Below are 24,502 nucleotides of genomic sequence, written 5' to 3'. Positions count from 1 at the left end.
GGAGCCCCACACGCTGTCTGTCTGCCGGACACAAAGACGTGCCCCCGACGGGCCTGTGAGTAGAGTACGTTCCACCTCAAGTTTTGGGGCCCAGGACGGAGCGGAACCAGCGGGCTCTGGGCAGGGACGAGGCCTACCTGGTCTCAGGTGCACGGGGGGACGCGGGGGCTTGGGCCCCATCCCAAAGCTGCAGGGGGACACCGTGCAGCCGTCCGGCAGCATGAAGAGGACTGAGTGTCGGCCCGTCTTGGGAGGGCCGTGGCGGTGGCCTCGGGACAAGGCCACTGGTTCCAAGCAGTGGTGGTGGTGGTGGGGCTGCGGCTTCACCCCATGGCCTGAGAGGCGGCAGTGCCCCGATCAGGCTGGGGAAGGAGGAGAGGAAAAGAGGGGCATCTCAGGCACCACGTGTGGCCCTTCACTGGACCCACACAGGCCACAGGCAGCCACATCAGACACGCAGGTCATGCTTCCCTGTACGTCATTCAGGAAAATAAGATACACTTTCTCATCATGCAAAACAGCAAAGTAAAACACTCGACAGAGAACAACATGAACAAGTTAGCAGTCCAAACAGCGTGGTCGGAGACAGCCTGTGGGCAAAGTCAGGGCCTCCAGGAGCAGGCGATGCCCTAGGGCCTGGTCCCTGCAGCGTCCACAAGGAGCCTGGTGTCTCCTCCATATCCTCCCCCTAGAGATCTGGCTCCGACGAGCCCCCATGAGCTCCTGGGCTGCAGCTCAGGAGCGCTTCAAATCAGGTGGTGCTAAGACTCCTGTCTGCCTGGGGCACACCTGCAATTCTGTGACACACGCTAGTTCAAAAGCCTGCTGCTCCTGGCACGTGAAAGGGAAGATGACACGCAGCTCGGTGCTTCTCAGCCCGAACCACGGCCCCCACCCCTCCACGCAGGGAGGCGCGCAGTTTTCGGCAGCATCGAATGCGCTGGTGCCAAAGGAGACAAACCCAGAGGGCGCAGAGGTGGGTGAGGACCCAGCGACTTCTGTGATGACTTTGTCAGGGTTTGCTGACACGACACGGGAGGGGAGCATGCCTGCCTGGCCCTGGCGGCGGCCAGCAGCCCCCTCCTAACCTGTCCCGTTCTTCCATTTCAATCTGAAGCGGTGCAGATGCACTAAAGAGACAAGTGTCCAAACCTAGCCTGCCCACCCCCGCCCCGGGGACTGCACCTGCAGCCGCCAGTCATGCCTCAGTCCTGGGTGGGCGGCCCCCACCTGGCCGCAGGGGCCCCTGGCCGCTGCAGCAGTGACCAGAAGCTGGCAGAGCCCGGCTGTGAGACTTCCATGGAACACAATGTTGTAAGAAGAGGTACTCAGAGAACTGGGTCTAGATGGCAGGTTTGGGGAACAGATGTGGAAAAGAATGCGTTTTATTATTGTGAGCACTAACTGGAGGAAAACAAACTTCACCCACAATTTGGGGGAAAAAATCCAAGAAAATAAGAATGAAAAGTGTGACAGTAACACGTTACTACCTCCTCTGAAAAGCGTGTTTTCAGTCAGTACAATTTTCCGCCGGAGGGAAATAAAGATCTCTCCCACCTCCTGCTCCTCCCTAAAAATTATTTTTAAGCTTAACAAACTGCACTCTGTCAGGCTCAAAATTTACAAGGTATACGCACCAGGTTTGCAGTGAAATCACTGGGCCAAAATAACCCCCGAACGGGCAGAGCACTGCCAACATCAAATACTAACCCCCAAACCACAGCAAAGTCCGCACCTCACAGAGACAGCCCCACCTCTGACCGCAGGAAACGCAGCGTGAAGAAGTCGGACACCTGCCAGCAGTGCCGGGGTAAAATAATAACCTGGAAGTGTTTGGAATGTCCTGGCCCGGCTGCTTGGAATGTCAAGAAACAGGCCACAAGCATCAGCTTCTCACAAGGGTGCTCTGTCCCTAAGTAACACAGCAGACCTTCGGTGTGTTCAGAATCCCTTCAGTCGGTTTTCCACAGAGCTGAGCCCACTGGCGAGGATGAGGCGTGATTTGCAAGGCCTGCCCTGTCATTAGGCTGGAGAGACCAGCTCTGAGTCCTGCAGACCCCAGGGATTAAAACAAGCATCTGAGGGGCTGGAGAGAGCCCTCCTCTCCCCCGGGGCCCACCAGGGAGCAGCAGGCCTGGCACCGGGACCTGCGTGCTGGCCCAGGCCTAAGCAGCCGTCTGCAGACCTCGGAGCTTTGCGGGAGCCAAATCCGGAGAAAACACAACCGGTCGAACAACACTTCAGAGAATCCAGCCCCTGCCGGCTTCCTCAGCCTCCAGGGGAGCGCCCGGGGCCAGGGCCCAGCCTGGAGGCCTCGTGCCTGGAGGCCTGTGTGGCCAGTGGGAGGGGGGCGGGGCTGTGCAGGGCCAGGGGCCTGGTCTCATCCCCCGTGGACCCCAGAGCGGCAGAGAGGACAGTGAGGGTGTGAGTCTGAGGGTGTCTGAGTGTCCGAGTGGTAGGGACGGCTGTCAGGGTCAGTGGGGCTTTGGGGGGCAGGTGGGCCAAGCTGTCCTGGAGGTCACTGGAGGTGACAAGGTCCCCCTCTTCCTTCCCATCCTCCTGCTGGACTCCAATTCTGTCCTGCACGAGACCCCTCAGGCCACTCCAACAAGGGGAGACTTGAGGGAAGGGCCTTCACCTCCCTTGGGGTGCCACCCTCAGCTTTCCCCAGACTCTGGATCTCAGGCAGACAGGGGTTGGCAGACATGGTTAAGTCAAGGCCAGCAGCACCACGGGGCTCCTCCAACCCTGATCATCCCCACCACCAGGTCCTCACGTCTGAGAGAGTGGGGGTCGGGGGTAGAGGTGACGGGAGAGAGATGGAGGGAGAGAGACAGAGACAGAGAGAGACAGACACAGAAAGAGACACGGGGTGGAGGAGGAACACACAGGGTCAGACGTCAGGCTCAGGCTGTGCTCGGATGCTGAGAGGCCCCCAGGGTGTGACGCCCTGTGCTGCCAGTACTGGGGTCATTACTGTTTGCGTCTCAGTTAATGGAGGCGGGGGTCAAGGGCCAGGGCCTGGATTCTTTCCAGTCCACGGGCCTTGGGGTGGCACCAGCTGCTGCAGGTGGTGACCTATGACCGGGCAGCAGGTCAGGCTGAGGGAGTCTTTTGTCCAGAATCCTTTCCAGGAGCCGAGAGTGATTACTGAGCTGGTATCGGCGCCCGGAACCTGCCTGCCTTAAAGGACTTACGTAGAAGGGTGACTCTGGGCTGGCCTGGGGGAGCTTTGGGAAGAACTCAGGAGAGTCCAGCAGAGACATGTGGGGGACTGGCGACCCAGAGCCTTCTGAGCGGGACGCCAGGACAGAAATGTCAGGAAGAGAGAGTAACAATGTGAAAAGAAAGCAAGATAAGGTGGGAATCCAATCACCCCTGGGCTCGGGGGAGGGTTGGAAGGTCGAGAGGGCCTGAGCTGTAGCCTGGACACTCCCCTGCGAGGCAGGGGGGCAGTGGGGCCAGGACCCCTGGGGTCAGGAAAGCCCCCAGGCTGCTTCCTTTCCGGCACAGGTGTGTGATAACCCCAGAATCAGGAAGGAGCCATGTGCCCCCAGCTACCTGCTCAAAGGAGAGTTCTGAATGAAGGTCAAGCACCTGCCCTTCCCAAAGAGGAAGACGGCCCAGTTTGGAACAAGCTGTTTGGCAGAAAGACCCTAGAATACACCCAGCACAGACCACTCAGGAGCAGAGCCCCCGAATTCCAGGGAGGGGTCTGCAGCCCAGAGAGCAGTCCAGGTGCCCATGCCTGCCCACTCCCTACTCGCTCCCAGGGCACCCTGGAGCCCCAGGAACGGGAACGGGAGAGGCAGCACCTTCCCTGCCGGCAGCAAAGAGCAGCGTCGTCAATCCTGCACCAGGCGTGTGGCTCCAACTAAGCCAGACACACTGAGGACAGGCGGCCAAGGGTGCGGCCCCAGAGTGGCCCTGGCCGGTGAAGACTGGCGTTTCCTACAGGCAGCCGCTTGAGACAGCAGGCAGGTCACAGCCCGAAGAACCTACAGGACTTTAGGACACGGGCAGCGGTCCTGCTGGCTCCTGAACTGAGGTCAGGGCACCTCATCCAGTCACTCTGTCGGCCTCAACCCACAAACACTCACAATGAGCAACACTTGAAGGGAAGAAATTAATACTTCTAAAGAGAGTCCCAAACCTTGTGGAGCAGAGGAACCCGCTGATCATTTCACAGGACCACCTCGTTCAAGAGTGCTGCTCTTCCACAGCTGTGTTAGCAGTGGACGGAGTTTGCAGGGGCTCCCCCTACCCCGGGATCCTGGCTCTCCCCAGAGTGCGGAAGGGACGGTGTGGACCCCAGCGTTCCACATTGCCTCTCAAGGAAGAGGAAGACTAACCAAGGGCCAAATCCAGACAAGAGAGCCAGCAGTCTACATAGCGATCCACACAGGATGCAAGGTGCAGGTTAAAATGAAGGGTCTGCAGCCAACTCACTGCACGGGAGGCACAGAGCAGCTGCTCTGCCTCGGGGAGCTGGTGGATAAAGGGGAAGATGCATGCTGTTTGGGGGTGGGGGTCAGGGACAAGGACAGGAAAATTATAGACGCCTTGATATGAAAGGAACTCACACGTCCCGGACCGGCTGGCTCGGAGAGGATGCCCTGCAGGGTTCCAGCAACTCCACCTCAGGAAAAGCGCAGGAAAGTTCAAAGTCCCCGCACAGAAAGGGTGGTTGCATTAAAGTCACAGTCAGTGAGCACTGATTTTTTCTTGTCTTCACTTCATATGTTTGTAGACAGAGATCATTAAAATATAAAGGCAGCTTGAGAGAGGAGACGGCTTGGGGGAGGAGGACACGGGGACTGAGTGCAGGCTGTCCAGGCAGCAGGGCCGTGGGCGGGTCGGGGCGGCGGTGGCCTCGCTGCCCTGAACTCTTGTCACCTGCAGGCCCAGACCACACCCTGGACAAGCAAACGCTCTGGGCTTGCACGGGCTGGTGAGCACTGCACCTGTCACAAGAGCCTGCAGCTGGGCGGTGACCCTCGGCTGCTGGGCACACAGCCTGCCTCCGGGACCTTCGGAAAACTGGGCCACTGGGACTCAGCATTAAAGACATGGGAAAATAGTCCAGAAAAGACCAGCAGAACCGTGTTGCTGTTGACCCCAAGGGCAGTGACCCGAGAGAGCACCTGTCCCGGTGCAGCCACCAGCCAAGCCGCAGGGGACACCAGGGACACTGCAGCCTGGCCCACCACTCTCGGGCTGGTTTCAGGAAGGGGACAGAGGGGTTGTAAAGTGGAAGTCAAAGCCCACATCCCTCCCGGCCATGTGTTTACTGCATGTGACGTTTCTTTACTCCCAGAAGAATGCTTTGAAAGAAAACTTCCTGTAGAACCAACAGCAGCTGTGAAGTCACCCTGAGCTCATGGTGCGAACTGATGCAGTGCGAGTCCTCCCCTTTCCATCACTTTCACTTCCCAAAGTCACCTTTCTGAGACAGACATGCACCCAGGGGCCCACCGGGCACCACTGCCACCGATGTTCTTAAGCAACGTCTCCTCCCCCCACCACACCCCCAAGACGGCACGGCTCTCTGGCTGCTCCGCAGACACCATCCACACTTGGGCTGCTCCCTGCAGTCGGCGGCTCAGCCACCCCACATGCTCCAAGGACATTATTAATAGAAATGTGTCCTGAGCCAGCACGTCAGGCTCCTGAAGTCACCAGCTGCTTCCAAGAGTGCCCCTTGCTGAAGGGGCCAGGTCCCTCCTTGCTTCCCACCCCGACAGACCCCTGACCCCTCCCGGTATATGTTCCAGTGCTATTCTTGTCATCATATTTTGGGACCTGCTGCGGCAGCAGTGCCAGTCCTCACACCTTTCAAGCAGAGGCTCCATTCCTCACCTCCAAGCCAGTGAAGGGGGAGGCGAGTAGGAAGCTGTGCTGGTTTTTAAGCCATTTCTTTCTTTTACATTTTAAAACGGACTCTACTTCACTCTGGCGGAGCTCTCATATTATCGCGTATTTCCTTTAAAGTGGCTGCCTTCAGAAGCCTGCTGATAGAAGGTAACTTCAGGGTGTCAGTGGGACCCCATGGAGACATCTGTCTCTCCCTCCTCAGCTAACGCGAGCACCCGGGGTCACCAGGAGAACTGGAGCCCCAAAACAGGAGGCTTGAAGACTGCCAAGCCCTCTCCCCACACCCTAGGGCCCGGCCCTTTCGTCATTCCTGACCGCCTCCCTGTTGAACCGCCTCCCTGCTGAAGAGTCGCAGGCGCGCCGGTAGCAGGCCCCCTGCTATGAAGGGCTCCGCGCAGGGAAGTCTGCACTGCGGAAGAACCCCGGGGCTCCCCACCAGGGCGCGGGCAGACCGTGTCCCCCAAAACGCGGTGCTGCAGGGACAGCGCTGGAGGCGCCGCGGCCGCCTCTCCGCTCCGCATCGCGGTCCAGCCCAGCCCCGCCGCGGAGCCCCAAGGCGCCCGGGGCGCACACCGCACCGCCCGAGCCCTGCCCGCGTGCTCACCGTCTCGGGGTCGTTCTCGAACACCTCCCGGGCCTCCTCCTGGCTGCACAGCTCCTCGATGCACTCCCTCTCCAAGTGGCCCTGCTTGGCCTCCTCGAAGATCTGATAGGCGCGGCGCTGTCTGGGCCTCAGGAACTGCGCCGCCTCGCGCGCCCGCAGCATCACGGCTTCCCGGCGCGGGCGGGAGGACGCCGCGGGGAGGAGCGGGAGGAGCGGGGAGAGAGCGGGGACACGCCGTCAGTGCGGCCCCGCACGCCTCGTCCTCCCGGCCGCGGGCCCCGGGATGCGGCGGCGCACAGGGTGGGCGCACGCGGGCTGGGTCGGGGTGCGGGCACCGGAGCTCCCCTGGCCCTCGGGTGGCGGGGTGTTCGGGGGCTCTCCCGGCCCCCGGCGCCGCGGCCCCGCGCGGTACTCACTGTGAGCGGACTCGGAGGCCAGCAGGAGCAGCAGCAGCGCGGTGCCCAGGGCGGCTGCGGGCCCGGGCGGCGGCGGCATGGCGGGGCGGGGCGGGGGCCGGGGACGAGGACCCGGAGAGGACCGGGGCCGGGAGCCGGGCGCGCGGTCAGAGCGCCCGGGGGTCCGTGGCGAGCCGCGGGCGCCGCGGGGCGGTGGCTCCGATCATCCTGTGCAGGCGGCTCTGAAGGTCACATCTCGGCGGCTGCACCTCGGCGCTCGAGCGGGGCTGGGCGGGGGCGGGGGCGGGGGCGGGGCGCGCGGGCAGGACCGGCCTCGGGGCCGCGCGGGGCGGGCGGGGCGCGCCGCGCCGCGCCAGCCGCCGCCGCCGCCGGGCCGAGCCGGTTTTCTCCCGGAAGATCAAGGGCGGAGGGGAAACAGGTCGTCGGCACGAGGGGACTCTACTCGCTGGCCGCCGAGACCAAGTGGTCCCAGCGAAGATGTTTCTCCCCAGGCAGCGATGAAGCTTATTTAGTCGAGATGGTGAAAAGCACAGAAGAGGTCACAGCCAGGAGCAACCTGACAGGTGCAGTTGGAGCCTTCGCCGGATTGAAGCCCCTTCCACCCTACATCTGCCACATCCTTTCCCGCGTCTTCGATCGGGGGGCACATTTTCTCAAGACTTAAAACCCACTGGAGAAAAGACACAGTGAAGTCAGCTCGAGTCCCAGTGGGGTCCAGGGAGCGAGATGAAGTTACTTCCTATTGTAACCCTTGTTTTGCATAATGATGACTCTCAAACCCTCGAGGTTTCCCAGGAGATGTTTAAACTGAAAGCAACTTTCTGCTTGTTCTTGGAAACCAAGACTTTTTTTCTGTCTCTCCTCCCGGAATATTTTGCAAAGTCACAGGCAGAAAACACACAAACAAGCAAAACCAAAACATAGCAGGCCACTCTCAGGAAGGAAGCAGGCAGCGAGCCCCACACCGCAGGGAGGGGGCCTGCACACCCTGCTCCCGGGTCCCCGCCCCCAACGTGAAGATGAAAGGCACAGCCAGCCACCCCCTGCGCAAGGGCGCGCTTGGCTTGGTGGGCTCCACGCCCTGAGTCTGCACCTGTTTCTCCTCGCCTTCCTTCCTGGAGGGAGAGTAAGATTGTGCGGCTGGTGATTCTCTGAGGTCACTGGTTTGAAGGTGGGGTTCGCAAGTATTAAAGTGGTAAATTCGGGCAATGGATGCTGCTGAGTCCTACAGAGAGAGTTAACAATTTAACAACTAAGTCATCCGCACCTGTGTCTCAGCTAGTTACCAGACACTCCCTTGTCAGTAGGCGACTCAAACGCCCAGTGACTCAAAAGTCGACTGCAGATGCCAAGGCACTTAATGCAGAATATTGATCATGTTAATATCCCTGCTTGTTGTGCTTAAGAAGTCCTGGTTTCAAAAAATCCGGCTGGGGAGAAAAATTCTTTAGTTGGCTTTTACGCCAGACCTTTAAATTAATCAGCGACACTTCTGGTATTTCCTAGGGCTTCTAAACCGGCAGCCGGTGGGCGTATTTCAAGAAGCGTGAGAACTTGTAGAAACTGTTTGCAATTACTTTCTGCATTATTTGTGTGTATTTGAGGAATGAGGCAGTTCTCAGAGTTCGGTCCTGGCCCCTCTGTGCCTCTGGGAGGGTCTGCACTGGGTGAGGACCCAGCTGCCTGGGCGTCAGCACGGTCCTGGCTGGATGGAGCCTTCAGGGCCCCTAACCTGTTGGCCTGGACCTCAGTCCCCTTCGCTGTAGTTCCCATTCACCCCTTTACTGAGCTGGGGTCCCAGCAACACAGCACCTCCATTTGGTAGAGAGCTGGTTTAAGAAAATGTATTCACGTACACCCGCTCGTAACTGAGCTGAGGTCACCGGTTTGAGATATTACTTCTTTTCTAACACACGCGTTTAGTGCTATAAATTTCTCTTAAAGCAGTACTTTGGTGGCATCTGACACACTTTGAATCCTGTATTTAATTTAGTCATTTTCCTCCATTTCAAAATACTTCCTCATGTTCCTTTCGCTGTCTCCTTTGACCTGTGGGTTATTTACAACTGTGTTAGTTTCCAACAATTTGGGGAGTTTCCAAATATTTTAGAATGTTATAATTTACAGTTCAGTTTCATTGTGGAAAGAGAACATACTGTGTATGACTTGTATCCTTTTTGCCTTTTCAAAGTTGTTTTGTGGCCAGAATATGGTCCATCTTATTGGATGGAATGTTCTAGAAATGTCCATTAGGTCAAGGGAGAAGACAGTGTTGCTCAAACCCACTGTCCTTGCTGAGGTCCTGCCCACTGGTTCTGCCAGTTTCTGAGGATGGAGTATTGAAATTCTCCAGTTATAATTATTGTATTACATAATTATGTCTCTTTCTCATTACAGTCCTACTGAGTTTTGTTTCATGTATTTTTAAGTTTTTTAAAAAGTTTGTTGTATAAATGCTTAGGATTGCCATGTCTTGAGTAACTGACCCCTTTACCATAATAAGATGCCCTGTTGTTTGCCTTGAACTCCGTTTGTCTGGTTATGAATACAGCCGTGCTGGTTTTCTTTTGATCAGTGTTCTCATGATATACCTCTTCCCATTGTTTTGCATTTACTCTGTTTGACTCTTTATATTTAAGGTGGGTTCCTGGGGGAGAGGGCATCGCTCAGTGGTAGAGTGCGTGCCCAGCAGGCGTGCGGACCAGGGTTCAATCCTCAGCACCTCCATTTAATAAATAGGTAAATACATAAATATTACCTCCCGCCCTAAAAAAATTAAGTGGGCCTTTTGTAGGTAGCAGGGTCTTCCTTTTTAAAAATCCCCTATGACAACACCTGCCTTTGAATTGGGATGTTTAGACCATTTCGTTTAATATGACCATTGATATGCTTGGGTCTAAATCTACCACCCATTTGTCCCACTGGTGTTTCTCTCCTGTTCTTCTTCTGCCTTATTCCGGATCCACTGACTGTTGTGGGGATTTTATTTCCATCACTGTTCGTTGTTAGTTCGGCGCTGCTCCCCTCCGAGCCCAGACGCCGTTGGCCTCCCCCACGTAGCGTGGCCTCTGGCAGTCCCTTTCCTCCACCCCCAGTTTCCTTTTCTGCAATGTTGCACAACATGGGTCCTGACTCTCGGTGTGTGTGACAATGAGATGAAACGGGGAGGGGGCTTCCTTGACACACACAGATGGAGCCATGGCTGAGACCCCCCACCGGTCCTGAGGCAGCCGCTCAGCCTCCATCCCATGCCCCGCTGGTCTGAGAGAAGGGGCAATGGTCTCTTCATTGGGTGTGTCTGTTGCTGGAGGGTCTGCTCCCAACCAGGTATCAGTTCACCCAAAACCACTCCCACCCTCAGGTCTAGCACAAGAAGACAGCTACGCCAGAGGAATTGCTTGTCAGGGGAACCTCGTGGGGGGGCGGGAGTCGTGGCAAGGCCGTGGCTGGCGGATGACAGTGCCGTCCCCGGGGCGGGTCCTGCTCCGAGACTGGGACAGCCAAGTAGTGGGGAAGCACACGGGTGCTTTGCCCAGTCCAACCAAGGGCCTGTGTTTGGACTCAGCAGGAGCCCTGTGCCATCGCCTGGGGGTGATTGCTGCAAGGCCTGGGAATTTCAGGGGTGCATCCGTCAGGGAACCCTGAGTTGGACCCCTGAGAGGAGCAGGCCTGCACTGACCTCTGGGCTCTAGCCATGTCAGCGCTCCCTGGGGCTTGCTCTGCAGCAGTTAACGTGTCCTTCAGGGGCCACAGGGCTGCTGCCGCAGCTCCAGGCTGATCCTCACAGCCCGAGGACACCGTGAGTGGCTCTGCAGGGCTCCCGCTGCAGTTCCAGGGCTGCGTCTGGTTGGCCTCGTGCGGGTGGTGCTCCCACTGTGGACTGGGGCGGCGTGTGTGCCCGTCCCTGGCCAGACTTGCGTGACCACCGGCCCTGTAGGTGGGCAGGGCTCCAGCAGGGAAAGTTGCTGGGCAGACAAAATGCCACACGTGCCCTTGTCAGAAGAGCTTTCTGTACTGGAGGTGGAGATACATGTGATACAATACCAAAGGTTTACATTTTTAGAATTGTCGGAACAGTAACTATTTTTCAGAACATTTTCCCCTCCTCTGACTGATAAAACATTTGTTAGAAAAATACGTAAGCTGGCTTAGGCTGTATTCTAAAGATGTGACACCTTGATGCGACCTTCTGATGTAATCACAGTTGGAGGAATCTTCCTGCCCTGGCACCGGCACCGGGTGCAGCCTCGGGGCCAAGGGGTGTGCAGAGCAGGGGGTCAGTGTCAGCTCCCTCATTGCCCACACGACCCAGGTGGACTTTCCACTTCATTATTGTGACAAAGATCTGTCTTTTGCAAAGCCAGATGGAAAGTGTCCTTTTGTACCCATTTGGCCTCCCAAGTAAATCTGGTTAGCTAAGTAGTTCTGAACATACTTCAAGTGAATTTTAAGTCGAAGCGAAGTAACCAAGAAAGAGCTGTTCCAAGGTCCTTATCAGCCTGGCTCTCGGGAGACCTGGGAGGGTGAGCTGTGGCTTCTCCGTGGTGTGCGTGTGTGCAGCTTGACGGGGAGGGCCTGGGCTGCGGCAGGGCGGCCAGGCAGGTGGCGGGCCCATGGAGTCGAGGCACAGGGACGCAGGGAGGTGACGGCAGGTGTGCAGCAGCAAATAGTTGACACCCTACAGCAGCCCGCAGAGCCGGTGGGTGACCAGCCTCATTGAGTCCCGGGCATGAGCGGGTGCCCCAGGAACCCCTCCCCGACTGGGGGCTCCCCCTCTCAGTATCCCATGTTCTGTTCTTGTGGCTCCCAGTGTTTCAGTGTGACACTGCCCATCTGTTCAGTTGCCATTTGCCGGAACACTGAGATTTCCAGGACTTCCCAGCGTGCAGTGTGCCGTGTGCCTCCCAGTGCTGGAGGGCGGTGCGGCCCTAGGTTGGGAGACACGTGGTTGCCAAACCTCTCCTTCCCGCCCCAAGTCCCCAGGCAGGCTTGCGATCCGGGTTTTATCCCTCTTGTCTCTGCCTGGGGAGGGGTCCCCGTGACAGTGATACCCGCCCCTAGGGCTGGGCTGTTGGCCCGGGGCCGGTGCCCTCAGCCGTCTGCCCGCTCTGCCTGGGAGAGGCCACCGCGCTGCTCTTCCACGTGCGTACAGGCAGACACACTTCCTGCCGCTGACCTGGGCTCGCCTTGGCGACGGGGCGAGGCAGCTGGAGGGTGGGATCCTTCTCCCCTGACAGAGGAGGGGCAGGACGCCGTGGCCCCGGCCTGCAGAGCAGAGCCGGCCCTGGGCGCTGCTGTGCCCGGGCTCCTGACCCAGGACACCCTGCTCACGGGGCTGTGCCCTGGTGGCTTTCTCTGGTCTCTAACATTTTATTCCTCCTCCTTGTGGCCTCATGCGGAGCCTGGGCACTCTGGCTGCTGTCTCCCTGGGAGGCCAGTGGGGACCGGGGACGAGCCCCTGGTTGGTCAGTGGCCCTGGGGACCTGTGTGTGATGAGGGCGGTCCCAGCACCAGGCGCGCTGTGGAGACCCTGCAGCTCTGCAGCCCCCCACCCTTTGGTGATGGGGGCCTGTTTTCAGGGAACCCAAGCAGCTGGGCTGGTGGGACCTGGGGTCCGAGCCGCTTCCCCTTCCCCCTCTGATGACCTGACAGACCCGGGCTGGCCTGCTCCTCCCGCGGCATACCGGTCGGTCCTCCTTCGGGCGTGGATCTGGGGCCGGGCAGCTGGGAGGGGGAGAGTTGGGATCTTGGTCGGATCTGCCTGTCGAGGCTGGTTTAAAACTGAGTAACATGTGAGGAGGAGGTGGTCTAGGGACGAGTGGACTTGGATTTCTCATACGCCCACCTGCGATGGCTGAATCCTGATTATGAAGGGGGTGAAACGTAAACAATGTGTCATCTCCTGGACGTGCTGGTCTGAGCCCTGACTTTTAGATAAACGGGTGAGCTTTGCTTTAGTTAATGAAAAGTAACCTGGTTCACGAGGCTGAGGGCGTCTGGAAACATCCCTTTGGAGAGCACCCAGGATGTTCAAAGCAGCCGCAGCGCCTTTGGAGCTGACCTGGCTACTTCAATACACACAGAGCTGGTTTCTAACCTTCAAGGCCAGGCCTGGTGAGCAGTGTTGGTCATGGTGCCCACGGGAGAGCTGCGACACCATCTCAGCACAGCCCACTAAGCTCCGGTCCTTAAGAAGGTGGTGTCAGTGTCCTGGAGCCACTGCAACAAAGGACCATGAACTGGGGTTTCAAAAAACGGATCTGTCCTCCCAGTTCTGGAGGCGCATGTCCCACCCCTTGGTGGGGCGGGGGGTCCTTCCTGCCTCTTCTGGCTCCTGGTTTTTCCGGCATCCTTGGCTGCCAGGCACTGAGCTTCAGTCTCTGCCACAGTGTCCAGTGTGTGGACCTGTGTTCTTCCTCTCTTGTAAAGACACCAGTCGTGTTTGACCAGGGCCCCCCAACTCCAGGGGGACCTTATTCCTAACTAGTCACGTCTCCCGTGACCCTGCTTCCAGCAGGTCACAAGCTGAGACAGCGGGGGTCGGACTCCAGCACATGAACTTGGGTGCGTTTTCCGAGGCTGGGAGAGCTGGTGGACCGTCTCCTGCAGGCTCCTGCCCTGAGCTGCCTTAGGTGATGGCTTTCTCTTCTGTCTGAGGGTGGGGCAAAGTGTAGTTTTGAGCGTTTCACAACCTGACTCTCACACAGAGACAGAAGGAACAAGCGTCAGATATTTACTAACTCATTGGTGAGGGGACCCGAGAGTTGGTTCAAAGAATATTTTAAGGGACTGAGTGTTCACGGGCATTAACAGCGGAATGTGGACAGGGCTGCTGGTGAATGTCCTCGAGGTCACGCGGGTAGATGTGCATGTTGTGCACAGAACGTGTCCTTAAAGTGTGCGTAGGATTTGAAGCTATCTTTTCTTCTGGGAGGAGATTATCTGCCTCTTCACAGGAAAAGGTCTGAGTTAACATGTAACCTGGGAGCCTGAATCTGTGACCTGCAAGGCACTTAGCTGGGACGGTGACAGGGGACAGCGTGGCCATGGGGGCCTCGCCACGTGCTCTCTGGCCAAGGCTCCGGGTTTGGGGTATTCTTAGCATAGACGGTAACACTGCTCCACCTGCTGAGAGGCCCTGTAGTGTCAGGAAGCGCCCGGAGGGCTCCTCTCACTCAGTGCAGGTGTCACCAGGTGGCACTTCACCCATGTCCTGACTAGTGGCCGAGCCTGGGGTTCTAGGCCCGGTTCCCTCCCCGTGAGGTTCTGCGCTTGTGCGTCTCCCATGGTCAGCACCCACTCAGGGCATCGGTAGGGGCACCGAGGTGCCTCCTGGGGACCGGGCGTCTTCACAAAGGGCCTGCTTATTGGAAGTCTTTCTTTGGTACTTAACAGAAGATGAGTGAATTCTTGTTTGTTTGGTTTTTTTTTTTTTTTTTAACATTTTTTATTGAGTTATAATCATTTTACAATGTTGTGTCAAATTCCAGTGTAGAGCACAATTTTTCAGTTATACATTAACATATATTTATATTCATTGTCACATTTTTTTCTCTGTGAGCTACAAGATCCTGTATATATTTCCCTGTGCTATACAGTATAATCTTGTTTATCTATTCTACATATGCCTGTCAGTATCTACAAATTTTGAACTCCTAGTCTATCCCTTCCCACCCACCCCCTTGGCAACCACAACTTTCTATTCTGTGTCTATGAGTATGTTTCTGTTTTGTATTTATTTATTTATTTATTTATTTTTTAGATTCCACATGTGAGCAATCTCATATGGTATTTTTCTTTCTCTTTCTGGCTTACTTCACTTAGAATGACATTCTCCAGGAGCATCCATGTTGCTGCAAATGGCGTTATGTTGTTGGTTTTTATGGCTGAATAGTATTCCATTGTATAAATATACCACATCTTCTTTATCCAGTCATCTGTTGATGGACATTTAGGCTGTTTCCATGTCTTGGCTATTGTAAATAGTGCTGCTATGAACACTGGGGTGCAGGTGTCATTTTGAAGTAGGATTCCTTCTGGATATATGCCCAGGAGCGGGATTCCTGGGTCACATGGTAAGTCTATTCCTAGTCTTTTGAGGAATCTCCATACTGTTTTCCACAGTGGCTGCACCAAACTGCATTCCCACCAGCAGGGTAGGAGGGTTCCCCTTTCTCCACAGCCTCTCCAGCATTTGTCATCTGTGGACTTTTGAATGATGGCCATTCTGATTGGTGTGAGGTGATACCTCATTGTAGTTTTGATTTGCATTTCTCTGTTAATTAGTGATATTGAGCATTTTCTCATGTGCCTATTGATCATTTGTACGTCTTCCTTGGAGAGTTGCTTGCTTAGGTCTTTTGCCCATTTTTGGATTGGGCTGTTTGTTTCTTTCTTGTTAAGTCATATGAGTTGCTTATATATTCTGGAGATCAAGCCTTTGTCAGTTTCATTTGCAAAAACTTTCTCCCATTCCGTAGGTTGTCATTATGTTTTACTTATGGTTTCCTTTGCTGTGCAGAAGCTTGTAAGTTTAATTAGGTCCTGTTTGTTTATTCTTGCTTTTATTCCTATTGCTTGAGTAGACTGTTCTAGGAGAACATTTTTGAGATGTCAGATAATGTTTTGCCTATGTTTTCTTCTAGGAGGTTTATTGTATCTTGTCTTATGTTTAAGTCTTTGATCCATCTTGAGTTCATTTTTGTATATGGTGTAAGGGAGTGTTCTAGCTTCATTGATTTACATGCTGCTGTCCAGTTTTCTCAACACCATTTGCTGAAGAGACTGTCTTTATTCCATTGTATGTTCTTGCCTCCTTTGTTGAAGATGAGTTGACCAAAAGTTTGTGGGCTCATTTCTGGGCTCTCTGTTCTGTTCCATTGGTCCATATGTCTGTTTTTGTACCAATACCATGCTGTCTTGATGACTGTAGCTCTATAGTATTGTCTGAAGTCTGGGAGAGTTATTCCTCCAGCCTCTTTCTTTGTCTTCAGTAATGCTTTGGCAATTCTAGGTCTTTTGTGGTTCTATGTAAATTTTATTACGATTTGTCTAGTTCTGTGAAATATGTCCTGGGAAATCTGATAGGGATTGCATTAAATCTGTAAATTGCCTTGGGCAGTATGACCATTTTAACAATATTGATTCTTCCAATCCAAGAGCATGGGATATCTTTCCATTTTTTAAAGTCTTCTTTAACTTCCTTCATCAATGGTTTATAGTTTTCTGTGTATAATTCTTTCACCTCCTTGGTTAGATTTATTTCTAGGTATTTTATTACTTTGGGTGCTATTTTAAAGGGGATTATTTCTTTACTTTCTTTTTCTGTTGATTTATCGTTAGTGTAGAGAAATGCAACTGATTTTTTTAACGTTAATCTTGTAACCTGCTACCTTGCTGAATTCTTCGATCAGCTCTAGTAGTTTTACTGTGAGTGAATTCTTGTTGAAATTTCTGTTTGGGAGCCAAGAATAGACACTTAAACTACGGCGCCTGTAGAACAAATTCCAGGTAAAACAAACGAATCTGGTCAAGGTCTTAGAATCCACAGTGAGAAGCCCCCAGCTCTGCTACGGTATCACTGCTGTGTGCTGCTGGAATCTCCTTGTGTTTGGTGCTCCGGGCACTGCGGACCCTGAGCTGGGCCTCCCCTGAGCTGTGCAGGCAGACGCAGGCCATGGACATGAGGCTGAGCCCGAGCCCTCTGCCCCTTTGCCCCTACTGGGCCTGGCTCCCACCACGCCGCCCGTCTGAGGGCAGAAGGGGAGCCCGTGCTCCCTGGGGGCCGACCTGAAGTCTGTGCATCTTGGGGCTTAAATGTGGAGGGGGCGCCACGGTACAGGCCAGCATCTCCCCATCTCTTCAAAGGCAGCAATGTGTCCCCAAGGAGGGATGGCCGTCCCCTTGTCCCTCGCACTTTCCTCCTGGACGATGCTCTGGTGTCTGGTCCCCTGCACACCCCACCTCCCCCTGCCTGACGTCTCCCTGCAACTCAAAAAGCCAAGGCTGCAACTTGCCTGTTTGCTGCACGTGGAGGTTCCCCTGGAGCAGGCAGGGTTGGGGTTACGGGTCTGAATGACCAGCCCTGTTATCCGTATCCCAGGTGAGTGAGAAGCAGCCGTCGGATGATGCGCTCTGCGGTGGAGGTAGTGAGGAAGCTGGCGCCCAGAGGAGACACTGCTCCGGGATGCTGAGGCCCCCTCCCTTCCAGGCTGTTGAGTTTGGGAACTTGATAAGGAAAAGCATCTTCTTTTTCTGCTTTTTATGAAAAGAGCCCAGGGCAGCACAACCACTTAGTTATGGTCGGTCAGTGTCGCAAATCCTCTGTGATCACAGCACGGAGCTGAGCAGGACTGGAAACGAGCATCTCACTGGCCCCAGAGGGCCCCAGCCCAACCCAGTCTCCTGACATTTCCCGTTTCTGTTTCTGAGATTTGGGCAAAATGCAACAGTGAGTGAAGAAAGGGGCCATTTGACCTTGGCTGCCACGCTGGTCGGGGCCTGAGGGGAGGAAAAGCCGTGGGGATGTTTAAAGCTCTTGCAGCCTGCCTGGCACGTGGCGGGGCCTGGGGGCTCTGCTGAAGGTGGCCGCACAGCACAGCCGACACTTGGAGGTCGCCCTGGGCCCCCTCCTTTCCAGACTGAGACCAGGCCCCCGGGCCAAGGGAGAAGCGTGGAATGCTGGCAAAGGAAATGCTTTTGTCCGACAGGGCTTATCTGATTTCCCAGCTTGTAGCCTGGTCTTATCAAAACAGGCTGTTTCCTGTGCTACGCAAGGCGGAGGGTGTGGGGGCTGCAGCTTCGGCAAAGCCCGGGTGTTGGTGGAGGGGAAACTGAGTCCTGGTGGGCCCGGGCTGCGTGGTCGGGGGTTGGACTGTGAAGACGCCCACGTGAGGGACTCAGCAGAGTCCTTCCATCACCCGGGTGTGTGTGTCCGCCTCCCCCTGCCTCCCCCCAGAGGCCTTTGAGGTGCACTGTATCCCTTTGTGTGCTCCCAAACTCTCCAAGGGAAGGCAGTGCCAGAGAAGGAAAGTGAAGGAAAATGAGGGCAAAGCTGCGACAGAAATGGAGGCGATCCTAAATACACGTGTCTGCGAGGCCCGAGGCTTAGACAGCAGCAGACTGTTGCAAGTAAGAAGCCTCCTGGTCCCCAGGTCTGCACACGGTGAGGGGTGTGCACCGAGCACGTGTACAACGTCACCGCCTTGATTAGAGAGCCGGAGGGGACAGCCCAGCCTCTGGGTCGCGGTCAGCTGGCCAGAGGTCCCTGGGGACAAGTTAACACACAAGCCTTTCAGGCTCACTATGGAAACTGCAGACACACACAGCAGGGATGGTGCCCAACCAGCCCCGGATCTGTCCCTAGGGACCCAGTCCACCGCCCACCTTGTTTTGTCTACACTCCACCCACTTCCTCATGGGGTTATTTTAAGCCAGTCCAGACGTCATATTATTTTATCCATAAATATTTCAGAAAGTATTTCTAAGTGAAAGATAAGAACTAAAAACGCCCCACAAACCACAATTCCATTTTTACAACAAAAATAATTGACAGTGATTCCTTAAAGGCATCAAATGCCAGTGTCAGATTTCCCTGGCTATTTCCCCATATTTAAAATAACTGTTCTTGTAAGCTTATCGGCTTGGGGCAGGCTCCGGGCTGGGCACAGCGAGCGGGCACCAGGAACGGGGTCAGGCTTGTCCAGGGTGCTGCTAGGGGTGTGGACACACATCAGAGCTCGTGGGGCCGGAATGGGAGCCCGCGGGCAGCCCCAAACCACGAGGGGTTCGGTCCCCCTCCAAGTGAGCACATGTGACAAAGAAAAGCGGGAGCTTTTCCCCGCCCCCAAGGGGTCTGTGCACACAAGAGTGGAGACAGGGGTGTGTGCGGAAACCAGGACAACAAAAATCTGCTCTTTTATTACCATCAAGGATCTTTCCAAATTCTTTTATGCAAACAAATGTGAATATTTTATCAGTTTCCACCTCTCTTACATTAAATGCAATTTTACGTGCACATTGTTCAGCGTCTGTTTGTGACAACCCCTAAAGAGCCTCTTCACTTTTTAAAAAATTAATAGACTTTGTTTTTTAGAGCAGTGTTAGGTTTTACAGAAAAACTGAGCAGAAGTACAGGGAATTTCCATACGCCCCCCTTCCCCTGTTATTAACATCTTGCGTCGGGGGTGCATCTGCTATGACTGATCAGCCGATGCTGACACATCACTAATAAAGCTCATGGTTTACGTCAGGGTCACTCCTGGTGCTGCACACCCTATGGGTAAGGTCACGTGTTCCCCACCCCAGTGTCATCAGAGTACTTCACAGCCCCCCAACCCGCCCCCCGTGCTCCTCCTGTTCACCACAGACCACCAGCCCCTGCAGCCACTAATCTTTTACTGTCGCCATAGTTTTGCCTTTTCTAGAACGTCAATGGAGTTGACATCACGCAGTGCGTAGAGCCTTTTCAAAGTGGCTTTTTTTTTCACTTGTAACATGCATTTAAGGTTCTCCTATGTCTTTTCACAGCTTGATAGATTTTCTTTTTAAATCACTGACTATAACAGTCCATCGTCTGGATGTAACACAGTGTGTTTACCTATCCACCCATTAAAGGACATCTTGGTGCTTCTGAGTTTTAGCAACTGTGAATAAAGTTGCTATAAACATTTGTGTGCACGTTTTTGTGTGGACATATATTTTCAAATTATTTGGTAAATACCACAGAGCCTGAATGCTGGGTCACAGGGTGAAGACTGTGTCTGGCTTTGTAAGAAACCTCCAAACCATCTTCTGGGGGCTGTTCCACCTTCCTGCCAGCCATGACGCACGTTCCTGTGGTCCACACCCTCACCAGCATTTGGTGACGTCAGGTGTGTAGTGGTCTCTCACCGCTATTTTAATTTCCATTCCCCAGTGACATATGATGTGGAGCATCTTTTCATATATTTATTTGCCACCTCTATAACTTCTTTGGTGAGGAGTCTGTTCAGAAATTTTGCCCACTTTTTAATTGTGTTGTTTGTTTTCTTATTGTTGAATTTTAGGAATACACTCTGAACTCCAGTCCTTTATCAGACACGTGCTTTGCAAGTATTTTCTCTTAGACTGTGGCTTTTTTCAGTCTCTTAACATGGTCTTTCACAAAGCAAAAGTCTTTAATTTCCTGTTAATTTTTTTTGTTTGCATGTGGAAGTCTATTTGTTCCAGCTCTATCTGTTGAAAAGACAATCCTTTCTTCTTTGTGAACGATCAGTTGACTGTGTTTGTGTGGCTTTATCTCTAGTCTGTTCCTCTGGTCTATCTGTTCTTTTGCCAGCACCACACTGTCCTGATTAGTGCAGCCTGAAGTAGGGCAGTGTCTGTTCTGCAACTTTTCTCTTCTTTGTCAATATTGTGTTGACTTTTCTGGGTCTTTAGAATCAGTTTGCTGATAATAACAAAATAACTTCCTGGGATTTCGATCAGGATTGTGTTGAATCTATAGATCAAGTTGGGAAGAGCTGACATCTTAACAACCGGAGTCTCCCTGTGCCTGGATATGGAATGTCTATTTATTTGGCTCTTCCTTGGCTTCTTTCATCAGAGCTTTGTAGTTTTCCTCACATAGATGTTATACATCTATGTTTTGTTTACATTTTTACAATTGGTAGGATTATACCTAAGTAGATCTCTCTTTTTTGGTGCTAATGTAAATAGTGTGTTTCTAATTTCAAATTTCAATTGTTTATTGCTGGTATGTTGGAGAGCAATGGACATTTATTCACCAGTACAATAATTAACCACTATTATCCTGAAACCTTGTGAAAGTCACTTATTAGTCCCAGGATTTGCTGTTGTTGTTGATTCTTTGGAATTTTCTAGACAATCATGCCATCTGCAAAAAAAAAAAAAAAAAAAATTTATTTCTTCCTTCCCAATTAGTGTAATTTTTATTTACTTTTCTTGTATTATTTCATTAGCTAGGACTTCCAGTATGATGTTAAATAGGAGTGGGGAGAAAGGACATCCTTGCCTTGTCCCCAGTTGTAGGAGGAAAGCTTCTGGTTTCGTACCATGAGGTACGATGTTAACTGTGGATTTTTGTAGCTGTTCCTTATCTTCTTGAGGAAGTTCCCCTCTATTTCTAGTTTGCAGTAAGTTTTTTTTCCCAGTTGTAGGAGGAAAGCTTCTGGTTTCGTACCATGAGGTACGATGTTAACTGTGGATTTTTGTAGCTGTTCCTCATCTTCTTGAGGAAGTTCCCCTCTATTTCTAGTTTGCAGAAAGTTTTTTTTTTATCACGAATAGATGTTGAATTTTTATCATGTGCTTTTTCTGCATCTACTGTTACGATTATATGACTTCCTCATCAGCCTGCTGATGTGATGATTACATTAATTGATTTTCAAATATTGAACAGCCTTACATACTTGGGATAAATCCCACTTGGTCATGCCATATAATTCTTTTTATACTTCGTTGTATTCGATTTGCTAATATTCTGTTGAGGATTCCTGCATCTAGGTTCCTGAGACATAGTGGTCTACGCTTTTCCTTTCTCGTAACATCTTTGTCTGGCATTTACATTAGGGTAGTGTTGCCCCGTAGAGTGAGCTAGGAAGCACTCCCTCTGCTTGTATCTTCTCTGATAGACTGCAGCAAATCAGTGCGATTTCTTCCTTACAGGTTTGGTAGTGCTCACCGGGAGCACACCTGGGTCTGGTGCTCTCGCTCTCTCTTTTGGAAGGTTATTAATTACCGACTCGATTTCTTTACTGGGCACAAGCCTACTCAGATGGTCCATGTCTCCTGGTGTGCATTCTGGTGGGCTGCATCTTTCAGGGAGGTGGTCCACTTCGTCTCGGTTTTCAGATGGGTGGGACCTGTGCTGATGACCCGCTTTCATTTCTGATGCTAGTAGTTACTGTCCTCTCTTCTTTTTTTGGTTACTTTGGCTGAAGGTTTATCAATTTCACTAATCTTTTCAAATCATTAGCTTTTGTTTAGTTGATTTTCTCTATTGTTTTCCTTTCCATTGATTTATTACTTTTTCTTTCTTACTTTGAATTTAACTTGCTCATCTTTTTCTAGTTTCATAAAGTGAAAGTTCAGATCATTGATTTTAGATCTTTTCTGAGCTATTCATTCACTGTTGTAAATTTCCCTCCAAGCACTGCTTTCTCTACATCTCATACATTTTTCTTTTTTTTGCGAGGGATGGGGAAAGTAATTAGGTTTATTTTTTTATTTTAATGGAGGTAATGGGGATTGAACCCAGGACCTCGTGCATTCTAGGCCTGTGCTCTACCACTGAGCTATACCCTCTCCCCGACATCTCATAAATTTTGATAAATTTTCATTGTCATTTAAAAATACTTTTGAATTTTTCTGGAGGCTTCTTCTGTTACCCATGTGTTACTGAGAAGTGTTTTGTTTAACCTCCAAGTACTTGGGACGTATCTTCAAAATCGCTGCTTCCTCCCTCGTTGTTTACTAGTGAACCCACGGAGGTATTCTTCATTTCTGTCGCAGTGGTTTCACTTCTCGCACTTCCTTTTTATTCTTTCGTGGTGCTTCCCTCTCTCTGGCCCCTCACCCCCATCACTGCATTTTGTCCATTTCTCCCAGTGGAGCCTTTAGCTTATTAACCTTAGTTATTTTAAGTTCCTGGTCTGATAATTCCAGAATCCCCACCATACCTTAGCTGGTTCTGGTGCTTGTTTCAGTTCAGACAGTGTTTTTTTGCCTTTCAGCTGCCTTGTAACTTTCGATAAAAGCTGGACGTGATGTGTCAGTTTAAGGAGCTAAGATAAACAGACCTTGATTTAGTCTTGGGTGGGAGGTGAGATTTTTGTTTACCTGGTGTTATTTCTTGCCATATTGCACTGGCAACTACCTCCACTACATGTTGGAAAAACGGTGGGAGCAGTCATTCCTACCTTGTTTCCTATCTTAAGAGCAACTGTTTGCTGTTTCACAGTTAGGCATTATATTAAGTGTAGAATTTTAAAAAATACCCTATACTGGACTGAGGTAATTACCCTGTTCTACTTTGAGTTAATATAATTTGCTATTTTTGTCTTTTTAAAAAAATTATGAATGGTTGTTGAATTTGTCAAATTCTTTCTATATGAAATGAAAGTATGAATGGTTTCTATCCTGTAATCCTATAAATTACAAAAATTGATTTTTTAATTAAAGCTATTTATTTTGAGACAGTTAAAGATTCACCCTCAGTTGTAAGAAGCAGTACAGAGACTGCATCCTTTACCTGGAGACCTGAGCCGGGTCTTCTGGGGCAGTCTGGCTAAGCCCAATCACGACTCCAACCCCTGGACGGTCCATCCTGAGGGGTGTGGGGATTTGGGGAGGTAAAATTTACAAACAAATGATAAGGTGTTGGTGAGTAGACTGTCCCATGTGACCCTCACCCCCTCCTTTCAGTGACTCCCCACTGTCCCTTTGTTCCCATCACAAGTGATTGGCCTGTTTCTGAACTTGGTGGAGATGGCCGCGTGCCGCGTGCCCTCTGTTCTGTCTCAGGAGGAAGTGTGGCCCCATCCGGGGCTGAATCTTCTCCCCCCTCCTCAGAGCACCTGCAAGAGGTGCTGTGCTTCTGCTGTTCCCCTGGGAGGGGGCTCGTGTCAGGGGCAGGGAGGCACGTTCGTGACCACTTTCTAGACCCTTCCTGGGGTGACTGTGGTGCATGCCAGCAGGCCTTACACAAGAGCCCTCGTCGGGTGGTTCGGAATAAATGTGGGGGACACAGGACACACAGGAACCTGAAGTTGGGGTTCTCTGGGCACATTCACAAGGTCTGCCAGCAGCTGGTGGTGACAAGCAGTCAGATTCAGAGATTTGCACTAACAGGGAGGCCAGGGGGCTGGTAGGTGGAATCAGCGCTGGGACATCTCCAAAACAGACGGCAGAATGTTCAGAAGTCTTACACAGCCTAGAAACGGATTCTTGTTGCTGAGAGTCATTCTCACCATAGGACAGCAGGGATTTAGATGCTCCGAACATCAGCATATGGAGGCTTTTGGCTCTCGGTTCTTACTTCAAACCTGAAAGGGCCTGGAGTCAGAATCCATCATCTCTAATTGGACCTCGGGCTCCAAAAAGGCAAAAATAAGCTTTATCATGACCACCCACAGGCTGGAGGAAGATGAAAGCGGTTCTTCTAAGTTCAGGGACCACAGGCAGAGCCGCCCGGAAGATCTCAGTGTCTCTCCAAGTGCAGGGTCGCCTCCCTCCCACCTCTTTCCTTCTGCTCTCTGCAACCTGGGGGGTCCTTTAGGAAACAAATATATGAACTGTCCTGGAAGCAATAAATAATGAAAATTAGAGCCAAGCTCCCAGGAAGGAGGGAGGACGCTGACACGCCTCCTGCGAGAGCTGTTTTCATGCGCCATGGAACACGTGGGTTTCTTGATGGTTCCGCTGCACCAGAGTGAGCTTCCCCCACGCCGGGACCTCAGATTTACAGGTCCCCCCACCCCACCCCACGCGCCCAGGAGGCACCTCTTCCAGGATGGACGCCCCCGCCCCCGCGCTCACGCTCGCCGGCCACTCTTGAGTCTTTGCTGCGTGTTTTCCTGCGGCCAGTGTGCTGGCTGCAAACAGCAGG

The 24,502-nt window shown here is 52.6% G+C and overlaps 1 protein-coding gene across 2 annotated transcripts in view; it reads right to left on the bottom strand.

The window, feature by feature from the left end:
- Positions 1 to 7,116, bottom strand: part of GAS6 (growth arrest specific 6) — a 33,078-nt gene extending 25,962 nt beyond the window's left edge. The window contains exons 1-2 of one of the 2 annotated variants that reach the window (XR_010383542.1): positions 6,895 to 7,116; positions 6,479 to 6,645 (exon numbers count right to left, since the gene is read on the bottom strand). Coding sequence is in view for 1 of the 2 variants with exons in the window: in XM_031466388.2 (XP_031322248.2) it covers positions 6,479 to 6,645; positions 6,895 to 6,973 (246 nt within the window). In the remaining variant the exon portion in view is untranslated. The remainder of the gene's footprint in view (positions 1 to 6,478; positions 6,646 to 6,894) is intronic. The other variant, XM_031466388.2, reaches the window with a different exon arrangement.
- Between the last annotated feature and the right edge of the window lie 17,386 nt (positions 7,117 to 24,502).

Source organism: Camelus dromedarius, chromosome 13 (genome assembly GCF_036321535.1).
Source record: "Camelus dromedarius isolate mCamDro1 chromosome 13, mCamDro1.pat, whole genome shotgun sequence".
NCBI lineage: Eukaryota > Metazoa > Chordata > Mammalia > Artiodactyla > Camelidae > Camelus > Camelus dromedarius.
This window is presented reverse-complemented; position numbering and strand designations above follow the sequence as displayed.